The 12655-nt window shown below is 39.1% G+C and overlaps 1 protein-coding gene across 1 annotated transcript in view; it reads right to left on the bottom strand.

Moving 5' to 3' along the window:
* The window catches only part of SYTL5 (synaptotagmin like 5), a 442905-nt gene that overhangs the window by 180115 nt on the left and 250135 nt on the right, over window positions 1–12655 (bottom strand). Inside the window, exon 3 of the mRNA XM_059678890.1 lies at window positions 8250–8459. Within this exon, the coding sequence (XP_059534873.1) occupies window positions 8250–8459 (210 nt within the window). The remainder of the gene's footprint in view (window positions 1–8249; window positions 8460–12655) is intronic.

Genomic DNA, 12655 nt, shown 5'->3' with positions numbered 1-12655 from the left:
AAATGAAATATCTACAATAATTATTGAGAGGTGTTAGGATATATCTCTCATAATATCGGATGGAATCCTACATAATAAAAGGCTAATATGGGGGAGGGGGGAATGGCGACCTGCAGGAAGGTAGGGAGGGAGAGAGTGTGAGAGCGCAAGGAAGTGATAGAGGAGTGTGTGGACGTGTGTGGTGTGTGTGTGTGTATGAGCTAGGGACAGTTAGATTCTGCAGGTCTTCTAAGGGGCTGCTAAACCAGGCAGTCTTAGGCAGTGGAGTCCCGCTCCCTGCGCGGACACTCCTGGGCTGCCAGCACAGGCACAGCGACCACGCCATCTTGGGAAACAGAGCTGCTTGAGACTAGGATCCTGGCCTCAGCACCACCCAGTCTGATCTCAGACGCATACCAGGACCCTGCAGCCACTGGGGACAGAGACCTGTGACCACAGCTACAGGCCTGCGGACACCAAAAGTTCAGAAATCCCCACAGAAGATCCATGAGTAACAGAGCCCACCCCCCTTTCCCGCAGGCTTGTGGGCAGTGCCAGAGTAACTAACTGATAGACCCACCCCTTGCCAGGGCCTCAGCACTGCAGGAATTTTGGCCAGGAAGTGCTCTAGCACCTTGGAACTGATCCGGTGTAGGGCCTGGTTCAGAAGTCCTGGGCTGGGAGCAATCCTGCGAACACTGGGAACTGGTCCTGCTCACACTGCCTGCTCCAGGAGCCCTGGGCTGGGAGCAAATGCGCGCGAACCCCAGGAACTGATCCTAGGCGCAGTGCGGGCTTCGGAGCCCTGGGCTGGGAGCAATCCCCCGAACACCAGGAATTTGTCCCGCTTAGCACAGGCCCAGGGACCCTGATTCTCTGGGCAGGTGGCAGCACCAAGCACCAGTGACTTGACTGTGTTTCTTATCACCTGTGCCTGATATCCTGATTCCCTGTGCATTCATACTAAGAGCCAGTGACTCCAATTCCTGGTACAAGGGCACACAGGGAACCTGATTCTCAAGGCGAGGTCCCTCAAAGCAACAGAGACTTTGATACTGGATTCTTTGGGAACTCTGACTCCTGGTGCACGCTAGGGGGCTCTGGTTTTCAACACGCTCCAGGGGGTTCTCTGTTTCAGCAAGGTGCAGGCAGAGTCCCTGATTCTAAGGGCGCATACAAGACCACATTGAGGGCTGACTACACTGACTCTGAGCGAGCCTGGGTCCCACCAACCCACAAAAACCACACATCTTAGTGTCAGAGCTCTTCAGTGACACTAGGGTGGTGGGAGGCTCCCACTGCACACGGCCCAGGCCCACGCAACTCTACATTTGAACCATCGGGAGATAATCAGAATGAAGAGATGACACAACACCCTGAGGAAAGACAATGAGGAGTTGCCAAGAAAGGAAATTAATGAAGTTGAAGCATGCAACATGACAGAAAAAGAAGTCAGAATAATGGTTGTACAATTCATTCACCGGATGGATGAGAAAATCAACAACCTATGCAAGAATCAGGAAGAAATGAAAAGTGATATAGGTACAATCAAAAACACCATGGAAAGTTTCAACAGCAGACTAGAAGAAGCAGAGGACCGAATTAGTGAGTTAGAAGAAAAGGCAGAGAAGCAAGCTCAATCTGAACAGCAACTGGAGAAAAAAAATTAAAAAGCAGGAGGAGACCCTAAGGGAGCTTCGGGAAAACATGAAACGAAGTAACATACGCATAATAGCATATGCATACCCAAGAAGGACAAGAAGAGCAGCAAGGAAGAAAATCTATTTGAAGAAATAATGTCAGAGAACTTCCAAGATATGGGGAAGAAAAAAGTTACACAAATACAGAGAGTCCCAGGCAATATGAACCCCAAAAGACCCACACGAAGACACGTCATAATAACGATGGCAAATGTACAACACAAAGAGAGAATCTTAAAGGCTGCAAGACAGAAACAGAGAGTTACCTACAAAGGATCCCCCATCAGATTATCAAATGATTTCTCAGCAGAAACACATCAGGCCAGAAAAGAATGGACGGAAATTTAAAAAGTGATGTAAAGCAAAGGACTGAATCCAAGAATACTCTATCCAGCAAGGCTATCATTCAAAATTGAAGGGGAAATAAGAAGTTTCACAGACAAAAAAAGGCTAAGGGAGTTTATCACCACCAAGCCAGCAATGCAAGAAATGCTAAAGGGACTGGTGTAAAAAGAAGAACTAAAAAGCCCAGAAAGAAAACAGCCACAAAAAAATAGAAATGGCTACAAACAAGTACCTTTCATTAATAACTTTAAACGTAGATGGACTAAATGGTCCAATCAAAAGACATCGAGTGGCTGAATGGATAAAAAAAAAAATCACCCATATATTTGGTGTCTACAAGAGACCCACCTCATTAGAAGGGACTCGCACAGACTGAAAGTGAAGGGATGGAAAAATATCTTTCAGGAAAATGGAAAGGAAAAGAAAGCTGGGGTAGCAATACTTATATCAGACAAAATAGACCTCAAAGTGAAGGCCATAACAAGAGATAAGGAAGGCCACTTCATAATACTAAAGGGATCAAATACAACAAGAGGATATAACCCTGATAAACATATATGCACCCAATGCAGGAGCACCCACATACATAAGAAAACTCCTGGAAGATATCAGGGGAGAGATCGATAAGAATACAATTGTAGTAGGGGACTTTAATAAACCACTGACATCACTGGATAAATCCGCTAGACAAAAACTCAGCAAAGAAAGAGCAATCTTAAATGACTCACTAGATCAGATGGACTTAATCAATATCTTCAGAACACTTCACCCCAAAGCCACAAAATATATGTGCTTCTCAAGTGCTCATGGGACATCTGGAAAAATAGACCACATATTGGGTCACAAACAAAGTCTCCCCAAATTCAAGAAGATTGAAACCATACCAAGCATCTTCTCAGACCACAAGGGCATAATAATAGAAATAAACTACAATAAAAACAACTCAAAATACTCAAACACTTGGAATCTGAATAGCATGTTATTAAATATTGATTGGGATACCAATGAGATCAAAGAAGAAATTAAAAACATCCTGGAAACTAATGACAATGAAAACACAACAATCCAAAACCTTTGGGATACAATGAAAGCAGTCCTGAGAGGGAAGTTTATAGCTGTACAGGCCTATCTCAAAAAACAAGAAAAAATGGTAGTAAATCATCTAAATCTACAGCTCAAATAATTAGAAAGAGAGCAACAAGAAAAGTCCAGAGTGAGCAGAAGGAAGGAGATAATAAAGATTAGAGCAGAAATAAATGACATAGAGACCAAAAAAAAAAAAAAAAAAACAATACAGAAAATCAATGAAACCAAGAGCTGGTTCTTTGAAAGGATAAACAAGATATACAAACCTCTAGCCAGGCTCACCAAGAAGCAAAGAGAGAGGACCCAAATAAACAAAATCAGAAATGATAGAGGCGAAATAACAACAGATCCCACAGAAATACAAATGATTGTTAAAAAAATACAATGGACAATTCTACTCAAAAAACTAGACAATCTGGAGGAAATGAACATATTCCTAGAAAAATACAACATTCCAAAACTCAATCAGGAAGAATATAAAAATCTCAAAAGGCCAATAACAATGGAAGAAATTGAAGCAGTCATCAAAAACCTTCTGGCAAACAAAAGCCCAGGGCTAGACGGCTTCACAGGGGAGTTTTACCAAACATTCAAGGAAGAACTAAAACCTATCCTCCTCAGACTACTACAAAAAATCCAAGAGGAAGGAACACTTCCAAGCTCATTCTATGAAGCCAGCATCACCCTAATACCAAAACCAGGTAAAGACAACACAATGTAAGAGAATTACAGGCCAATATCCCTCATGAACATAGATGCCAAAATCCTCAACAAAATCTTAGCAAATTGGATCCAGCAGTACATCAGGAAGATCATACACCACGACCAAGTAGGATTTACCCCAGGGATGCAAGGATGGATACAATATCTGCAAATCAATAAATGTGATACATCACATAAACAAATTGAAAGAAAAAAACCACATAGTCATATCAATTGATGAAGAAAAAGCGTTCGAAAAAATTCAACACCCACTTTTGGTAAAAACTCTCAGCAAGGTGGGAATTGAAGGATCATACCTCAACATAATAAAAGCCATATATGACAAACCCACAGCCAACATCATACTTAATGCACAACAACTAACACCATTTCCCCTAAGAACAGGAACAAGACAGGGATGCCCACTCTCACCACTCCTGTTCAACATAGTACTGGAAGTATTAGCCATTGCAATTAGACAAGAAGAAGAAATAAAAGGCATCCAAATTGGAAGAGAAGAAGTAAAACTGTCCTTATTTGCAGATGACATGATATTATACACAAAAAACCCTAAAGACTCCATCAAAAAAACTATTAGACTTAATAAATGAATTCATCAATGTAGCAGGATACAAAATTAACGCCAAGAAATCTATGGCATTTCTATACACCAATAGTGAACTTGCAGAAAGAAAGACTAAAAATGCAATCCCATTTACCATCGCACCAAAAAAATTAAGCTACCTAGGATTAAACTTAACTAAAGAGGTTAAAGACCTCTACTCAGAAAACTACAGGATGTTGAAAAAAGAGATAGAGGAAGACATAAACAGATGGAAGAACATACCATGTTCTTGGATTGGTAGAATCAACATCATTAAAATGTACATACTGCCCAAAGCAATCTATAAATTCAATGCACTTCCCATTAAAATACCAATGGCATATTTCACAGACCTAGAATGAACTCTCCAAAAATTCATCTGGAATAAAAAACGACCCTGAATACCTGCAGCGATCCTGAGAAAGAACAAAGTAGGTGGGATCTCAATACCAGATATCAAGATGTAATACAAAGCCACTGTTCTCAAAACTGCCTGGTACTGGCACAAGAACAGACATATAGATCAATGGAATAGAATAGAGAGCCCAGAAATCAGCCCCAACCAATACGCTCAATTAATATTTGACAAAGGAGGCAAGAACATACAATGGAGTCAAGATAGTCTCTTCAATAAATGGTGTTGGGAAAATTGGACAGATACATGCAAGAAAATGAAACTAGACCACCAACTTACACCATACACAAAAATAAACTCAAAATGGATAAAGGAGTTAAATATACGATGGGAAACCATACAAATACTAGAAGAATCCAAAGGCAACAAAATCTCAGACATATGCTGAAGCAATTTCTTCACCGATACAGATCCTAGGGCATTGGAAACTAAAGAGAAAATAAACAAATGGGACTACATAAAAATAAAAAGTTTCTGCACAGCAAAAGAAACCATGAACAAAACAACAAGAAAGCCCACTGTGTGGGAAAACATATTTGCCAATGTCATATCTGATAAGGGTTTAACCTCCCACATTTATAGGGACCTCATACAACTCAACAAAAGGAAGATAAACAATCCAATCAAAAAATGGGCAAAGGACCTAAATAGACACCTTTTAAAAGAGGACATTCAGAAAGCCAAGAGACATATGAAAACATGCTCAAAGTCGCTAATCATCAGAGACATGCAAATCAAAACAACAATGAGGTACCATCTCACACTTGTCAGAATGGCTATCATCAACAAATCAACAAACGACAAGTGCTGGAGAGGATGTGGAGCAAAAGGAACATTGTGCGCTGCTGGTGGGAATGCAGACTGGTGCAGCCACTATGGAAGACAGTATGGAGTTTCCTCAAAAAACTGAAAATGGAACTCCCATTTGACCCTGTGATCCCACTTCTAGGAATATATCCTAAGAAACCAGAAACACCAATCAGAAAGGATATATGCACCCCTATATTCATAGCAGCACAATTCACCATAGCTAAGATTTGGAAACAGCCTAAGTGCCCATCTGTAGATGAATGGATTAGAAAACTGTGGTACATCTACACGATGGAATACTATGCTGCTGTAAAAAAGAAGGACCTCTTACCATTTGCAACAGCGTGGATAGAACTAGACATATATAATACTCTTTGTAATACTTTAAGCAATAAAAAAATATTAAAAAAATAAATAATAAAAGGCTAATATGCAAATTGTCCCCTTGGGAGTTCAACCGATGGGAGTTCATCCACTCACTATGACATGCACTGACCACTAGGGGGCAGCTTGGAATGAAGGAAGGCCCAGCCAGCAGCTGGCAGCCAGGGAAAGGAAGGCCCTGGCTGATTCTGATTGCTGGCCAGGCCTAAGGACCCTACCCATGCACAAGTTTCATGCACTAGGCCTCTAGTATGTAAAAAAAATATTAGTAAGGATATAGAAGATTTTGACAATATGGTTAACAAGCATTTAATAGAGTTATTTATGACATTCAAATCAATAACTGCAGAATGCATTATTTTCAAAGATCTAAGAAACATTTAATAAATTCAACCAATTGCTGGGCAGAATTTCAAAGACTAACCTCATAAAAGTATGTTCTCTTACTACCCTAGATTTAAGTTAGAATTCAATATAAAAAAACAGATACCGCCCAGCTGGCATGGCTCAGTGATTGAGCGTCGACCTATGAACCAGGAGGTCACTTCAATTCCCTCTCAGGGCATATGCCTGGGTTGTGGGCTCAATCCCCCATGTGGAGCCTGCAGAATGTAGCCAATCAATGATTCTCTCTCATTATTGATGTTTCTATCTCTCTGCCCCTCTCCCTTCCTCTCTGAAATAAATGAAAATATATTTTTTAAAAGCTTAAGAAAAAAATACATAAATTCCCCATGATATCTGATATTAAGGAAGATAATTATAAATAACTCATGATCAAAGAAAAAAATCACAATAGAAATTAGAAACTAGAATTCAATCTATATCATAAAAATTTATATTAAAATGTGTGAAGTGCAACTAAACAGTGAAAGTAAGATAATTCAATCCTTAAATGCATATTTTAGAAAAGAACAAAGGCTGAAAAAGTAAGTATTTAAGCATCTGTATAAAAAAATGATAATGAGGAATAAATTAAATCTAAAAAAGAAAAGGAAAGAAAGAACATGGCAGAATTCAATAATTTTAAAACAAATATGCAATATGGCATTAAAAATATGTGTTAGAAAAAAAGCAAAACAGTTCACAAATGTTTCTCTCACATCAATATTTCTCTCTGTCTTTCCTCTCTCTTCCACTCTCTCTGAAAATCAATGGAAAAATATCCTCGGGTGAGGAATATAGGAATCCTCAATGGAACACACTAGCCTTTATTCAGAGTGGCTGAAAATGGAAGGTCACTCACTCTTACTACTAAACTATTCACTTTCCTCCTAAAATTAACTTCTTAACACCTATAAGAAAATGTGTTAGTGAGGGGAAAAGATAAACTTAACTAAACTAAACCAAACCAAACAAACCTGAAGTGATTTCAGCACCCTCCCACACCTCAACCACAGGAAACAGATCAGCATGGAGTTGCCTTGAGATAAGATTATTAGGCACCTCCCAGAGTAGAGATGAAGTGACTTTGGGGGGAGAAAATATATTGGTTGGTCCAGGGAGAGACTTTTCAAAAGGATGGAGTTAGTAGCATCCAGGATTAGTAGTGACCAATCAGGCTTAGACTCCAGTTTAATTAATCTTAGAAAACAATGATTCTTGACTTGTACCCAGGTTGGCTTAGAGAATCCTTTGACCATTTTACTCCAATAGGCTAGATGCAGAGGTGAATGGGAAGGTTCTTTCCCTTCGCCCTTTCTCAAGAACTAGGTTGGCAAAAATTCAGCAGCTATTCTAGTTTTGTATCTCAGCTGATGTGGAGACAGCAGCCTGGAAATTTCATATTTATCTTGACAGTTACCCTAAATGTCTCAGGGTAACTGTCCATGTCTTCTGAGAAGCCACATAGAGCCAAGTGGGGGCCTAATAGAAGAAAAATCCTGTGTGGCTTTCAAATGCAGGAAGAGACATCATTCTGTCAGGCTTCTAATTTTACTATATGTTATAGTGTTAAAAAAATAAAAATACTGTTCTCTCTGACTCTGTATCTGTCTCTGTTTATCTATTCTTCTCTGTCTCTCTGTCTCTCTCTCTCTCTCTCTCTCTCTCTCTCTCTCTCTCTCTCTCCACTGCCAAAGCCTTGCTGAACCCATGATTGGGCTATACTTATAATTCCACATTCTATCCAAAAATTTTAAATACTTTTTTTCTTTCTTGCTTTTCTCACTCCAATCCCTTCAGTCTTCAAATCTGGTTTTCCAAGCAAAATCAAGAAACTCACGCGACTTTGGCACAGACAGTGCACTTCCAGCTGCCATCAAGGTCTGAGACCCGACACTCACTGCACACCCTCAGTGAGCAGGCCTGGCATGGGTTTCCCCGGTCAAATATTAAGCCCAGGTTTCTCTGACAGTAAACACAGACTCTGCTGGTCTCTTGTTGAATCTTCCCACTTCTATGTTTTGCTTCTAAGAGTTCGTTTTTCAGCTTCCTGGAAGGAGAAGGGGAAAATAACTTTAAAAAACAAACAAAGAGAGTAGCTACGCTATATTTAAGGATTATTTTCATTTGGAATAACATTTAAAAGAACCAAGGAGTCAGAGCCAAATAATTTCAGAAAACACAATTTCTTCCTCTAGAGCAGTGGTTTTCAACCTTCCTAATGTTCATGTGTGGTGACCCCCAATTTCATTGTTACAAATTGAACATAACTAAAGCATAGTGATTAATCACAAAAACAATATGTAATTATATGTGTTTTCCAATGGTCTTAGGCGACCCCTGTGATAGGGTCGTTCGACCCCCAAAGGGGTCGCGACCCACAGGTTGAGAACCGCTGCTCTAGAGTCAACAATTTTTTGACATCAATAGTTGAAAAACATGTTTGTGTTTTACTTTTGAATTTTGACATCCTTCTTGAGCACTACTACTTTGAAATTAGTATTTATTCACATTCTACTCTAACTTCTCTAAGATCTTTGATACCATAATATTGAAGCACAACCCTAGCCTAGAGACATGCATAATATCATGTTCTTTACTTGCCTAGATATACTACATGGAGGAAGAGTGTGAAATCAAGCTTGGCAACATGGGAACTTTCCTTAGGTGATCCAATGAAGAGATTGCTGTAAAGACATTACCTACTATTTCAGATCTAAATGCTTCTTCTTATCATATGAGGGTATCCAAAAATGTCCCTTAACCTATGGGCTTTTCTGTCAGAGTGTGAATTCAAGTTGCATCATGAATTAGCTGTCCAACCTTAGAAAACTATTTACCCACTCAACCTGTGGAGCTTCATTTTTAAAATGGGGGCAATAACATTCTTATTCTTATTATATTATTTTCTGTTTTATAAAATAGTTTTAAAATATACTTTTATTGATTTCAGAGACATGAAGGGAGAGGGATAGAGAGATAGAAAGATCAATGATGAGGGAGAATCTTTGATTGACTGCCTCCTGCTGGATATCAAGCCTACAACCCAGGCACGTGCCCTGACTGGGAATCAAACTGTGACCTACTGCTTCATAGGTCAACATTCAACCATTGAGCAACACTGGTCAGGCTATTATTTTCTGTTTTTAAGATTAAATGATATATAAGGGGGTGAGGGCATAAGTGGGGGGGTTAGGGGATAGTAGGGGGATAAGGACACATATGTAATACCTTAATCAATAAAGAAATTTAAAAAAAGATTAAATGACATAGCCCTGGCTTGCATGGTTAAATGGTTAGAGTATCAGCCTAGGGACCCAAAGACTGCAGGTTCGATTCCCAGTCAAGGGCACATACCTAGGTTGCACGTTCAGCCCCCCAGCCCTGGTTGGGGCATGAGTGAGAGTCAGCCAATTGATGTGTCTCTTTCACATCGATGTTTCTCTCCTATCCCTTCTTTCTATTATCTCTAAAAAAATCAATGGAAAAAATATTATTGGGTGGGCATTAACAACAACAAAAAAGATTAAATAGTATAATATATAAAGTTACCAGCACAGTTCCTGGCATATAGGTACTAAATAAATGCTATTTTCATGTCCATTTTTTTTTATTACCTGACATGTATACTTATATACAATTTATAAGATAACTATTCAACGTGTCAACGTGTGGTCCTTGTTCTGGGAGTGTCAGCATCATCTGGGAGTTTGTTAGGAATGGAGAATCTCAGGCCCCACCTCATACCTACTGGATCAGATTCTGCATTTCACAAAATCTCCAAGTGATTAAAGTTTCAGAAGCACAACTTTAGAACATTTGTTATCGAATTTGGCTATTCACTGGAATCACCTGGGAAGATTTTAAAAAATTATACTGATTCCTGAGCCTCACCCCCCGACTATCATATAATTGGTTTATGATGTGGTCTATGCAATGATATTTTTATTTTTATTTTTTAACATATATTTTATTGATTTTTTTTTACAGAGAGGAAGGGAGAGGGATAGAGAGTTAGAAACATTGAAGAGAGAGAAACATCAATCAGCTGCCTCCTGCACACCTCCTACTGGGGATGTGCCCACAACCAAGGTGCATGCCCCTGACCAGAATCGAACCTGGGACCCTTTAGTCTGCAGGCCGATGCTCTACCCAATGAGCCAAACCGGTTAGGGCAGCGGTTCTCAACCTGTGGGTCGCAGCCCCTTTGGGGGTCGAATGACCCATTCACAGGGGTCGCCTAAGACCATCAGAAAGCACATGTATAATTACATATTGTTTTTGTGATTAATCACTATGCTTTAATTATGTTCAATTTGTAACAATAAAATTGGGGGTCACACAACATGAGGAACTTCATTAAAGGGTCGCGGCATTAGGAAGGTTGAGAACCACTGGGTTAGGGCAATGGTATTTTTAAAAGTTTCCTTATTTATTCTATGTATTGCCAAATTTGGAAAACAGATGACAGATTCATTCCACTTAAATGCTTCACAGACATATCATTCCTTTATGTTATCCATATCTAATCCCCTCTTCACCATAACATTTGTATGTTCTAGAAGAAAATACTCCCAGATTGATCCCACACATCTCATACTTTTTCCTTTTACATTTGTGGAACTGTGCTTCATTATACCCAACAATACTAGCATCTCCCCAAAGGCAGGAATAATTACTTCAGTTTCTTGTATATACTGCTCAGGACCCAGTTCTGTGCTAAATTATAAGGTACTTAAATGTTTAAGAATATTTATTATTTCTTTGGGGCCTTCAAACTAACTTGTAATGTATTATGAGGCTCATGTTAAAGATTATAAGCAATATATATAAAACCAGAAACCAGGTATTTTAATCCCTAGCCTAATGAGAGATTCATAAATGGGGAATTATAAAAGTGAAGAGTAAGAGTTCCAAAACCTTTGATTGTCTCATTTATCCAATGAACATTTATTAGGTGCCTATTATGTACTAGGCATTCTGATATTCAGAGAGGAAAATAAGTCAAACAGGATATCTATTAAGGATTCCAATTATCCTCCATATCATTCAAGTAAAGGACAAATAATGCAAGATGATTCATATGCTGCAACAGGCAGCTATACAGAACATTCTTCACCTATCTAAACACAAATGACAACCTACAGTAGATGCTTTCTTAATCCCTAATTTAGAGCTTAGAAAGTACCTTTATGTCTTTTTCCCCATGAGCAACTGCTCATGAAATTAAGTGTAAGAAAGGTAAATCCATATGATTTACTTTTGAAAACTTATAAAAGCTACAAGCTTTAAAGAAAAGAATGCATTCTCATTTAAGACCACAACTATATTATTTAGAGAAGCACTTCAGGGCACAGGAGAAATACTAGTAAAACATTGCCCTTTCAAAATCTATAACAATTCATGCAACAACAATAAAGCAACAAAGTGATCAAAATGGGTAGAAAAAAGCTAGCAATCTTAGACAGCAGTACTATCATCCTGATAGTCTCTTATCTCCAACGTGTGATTTATCATTCTTAAGCAAAATGCCCAAACAGCTCCAGCATAGCATCCACTTTAAAGGCAGGAATAAGGAGGAAGGTGTATAACATGAACCTGTCTCTTAACAGAAAAGCAAAAATTAACTCAAAAGTTCTCCCATCAGATTTCCCCTTAGGTTTCCTTGACCAGACAGTGTCACATCACGACCACTAGCTGCACGGAAGGCTAAGAATGTGGAACAAGTTGGACTGCACATCCCTACCCTCTTGACATTAGATGTGGTATTGTGACTGGCATTGATCCACAAAATGTGGCATGGGATTCCTTCCAGTTAAAAACTGCAAAAAGTGAATGCTTGGTTTTCCATAAACCCTCCTCTTGGCTTGGAAAGTGGCAATGTCCCAAATAGTGTCTGCTCTGTAAATCTGGGTCCTGGTTTGAGGATGCCATGAACTATAGTCTCCAGCCATCCTGTTTTGGATGTATAGGATTAGAAAACTTTCATTGTTTTAAGCCACTAAGAATTTGAGGCTGTTATTGCAGCATAATTTAGCCTATCCTGATAAACATATAGTGTAGTCCTTCATCTGGTTGGCTCACATATATCCTTTTAACTTCAGCTTTACTGTTGCTTCCCCAGTGGTGCTTTTTCTGACAGCCAAATTTATAGCAGATTCCCATCTTATTCTCGCTCATAGAAATGTGTTCTTTTTCTTCACAGCACATACCATAATTTTTAAATTATATCTTTATTTGGCTGTT

This window comes from Myotis daubentonii, chromosome X, assembly GCF_963259705.1.
Source record: "Myotis daubentonii chromosome X, mMyoDau2.1, whole genome shotgun sequence".
Classification (NCBI taxonomy): Eukaryota; Metazoa; Chordata; class Mammalia; order Chiroptera; family Vespertilionidae; genus Myotis; species Myotis daubentonii.
This window is presented reverse-complemented; position numbering and strand designations above follow the sequence as displayed.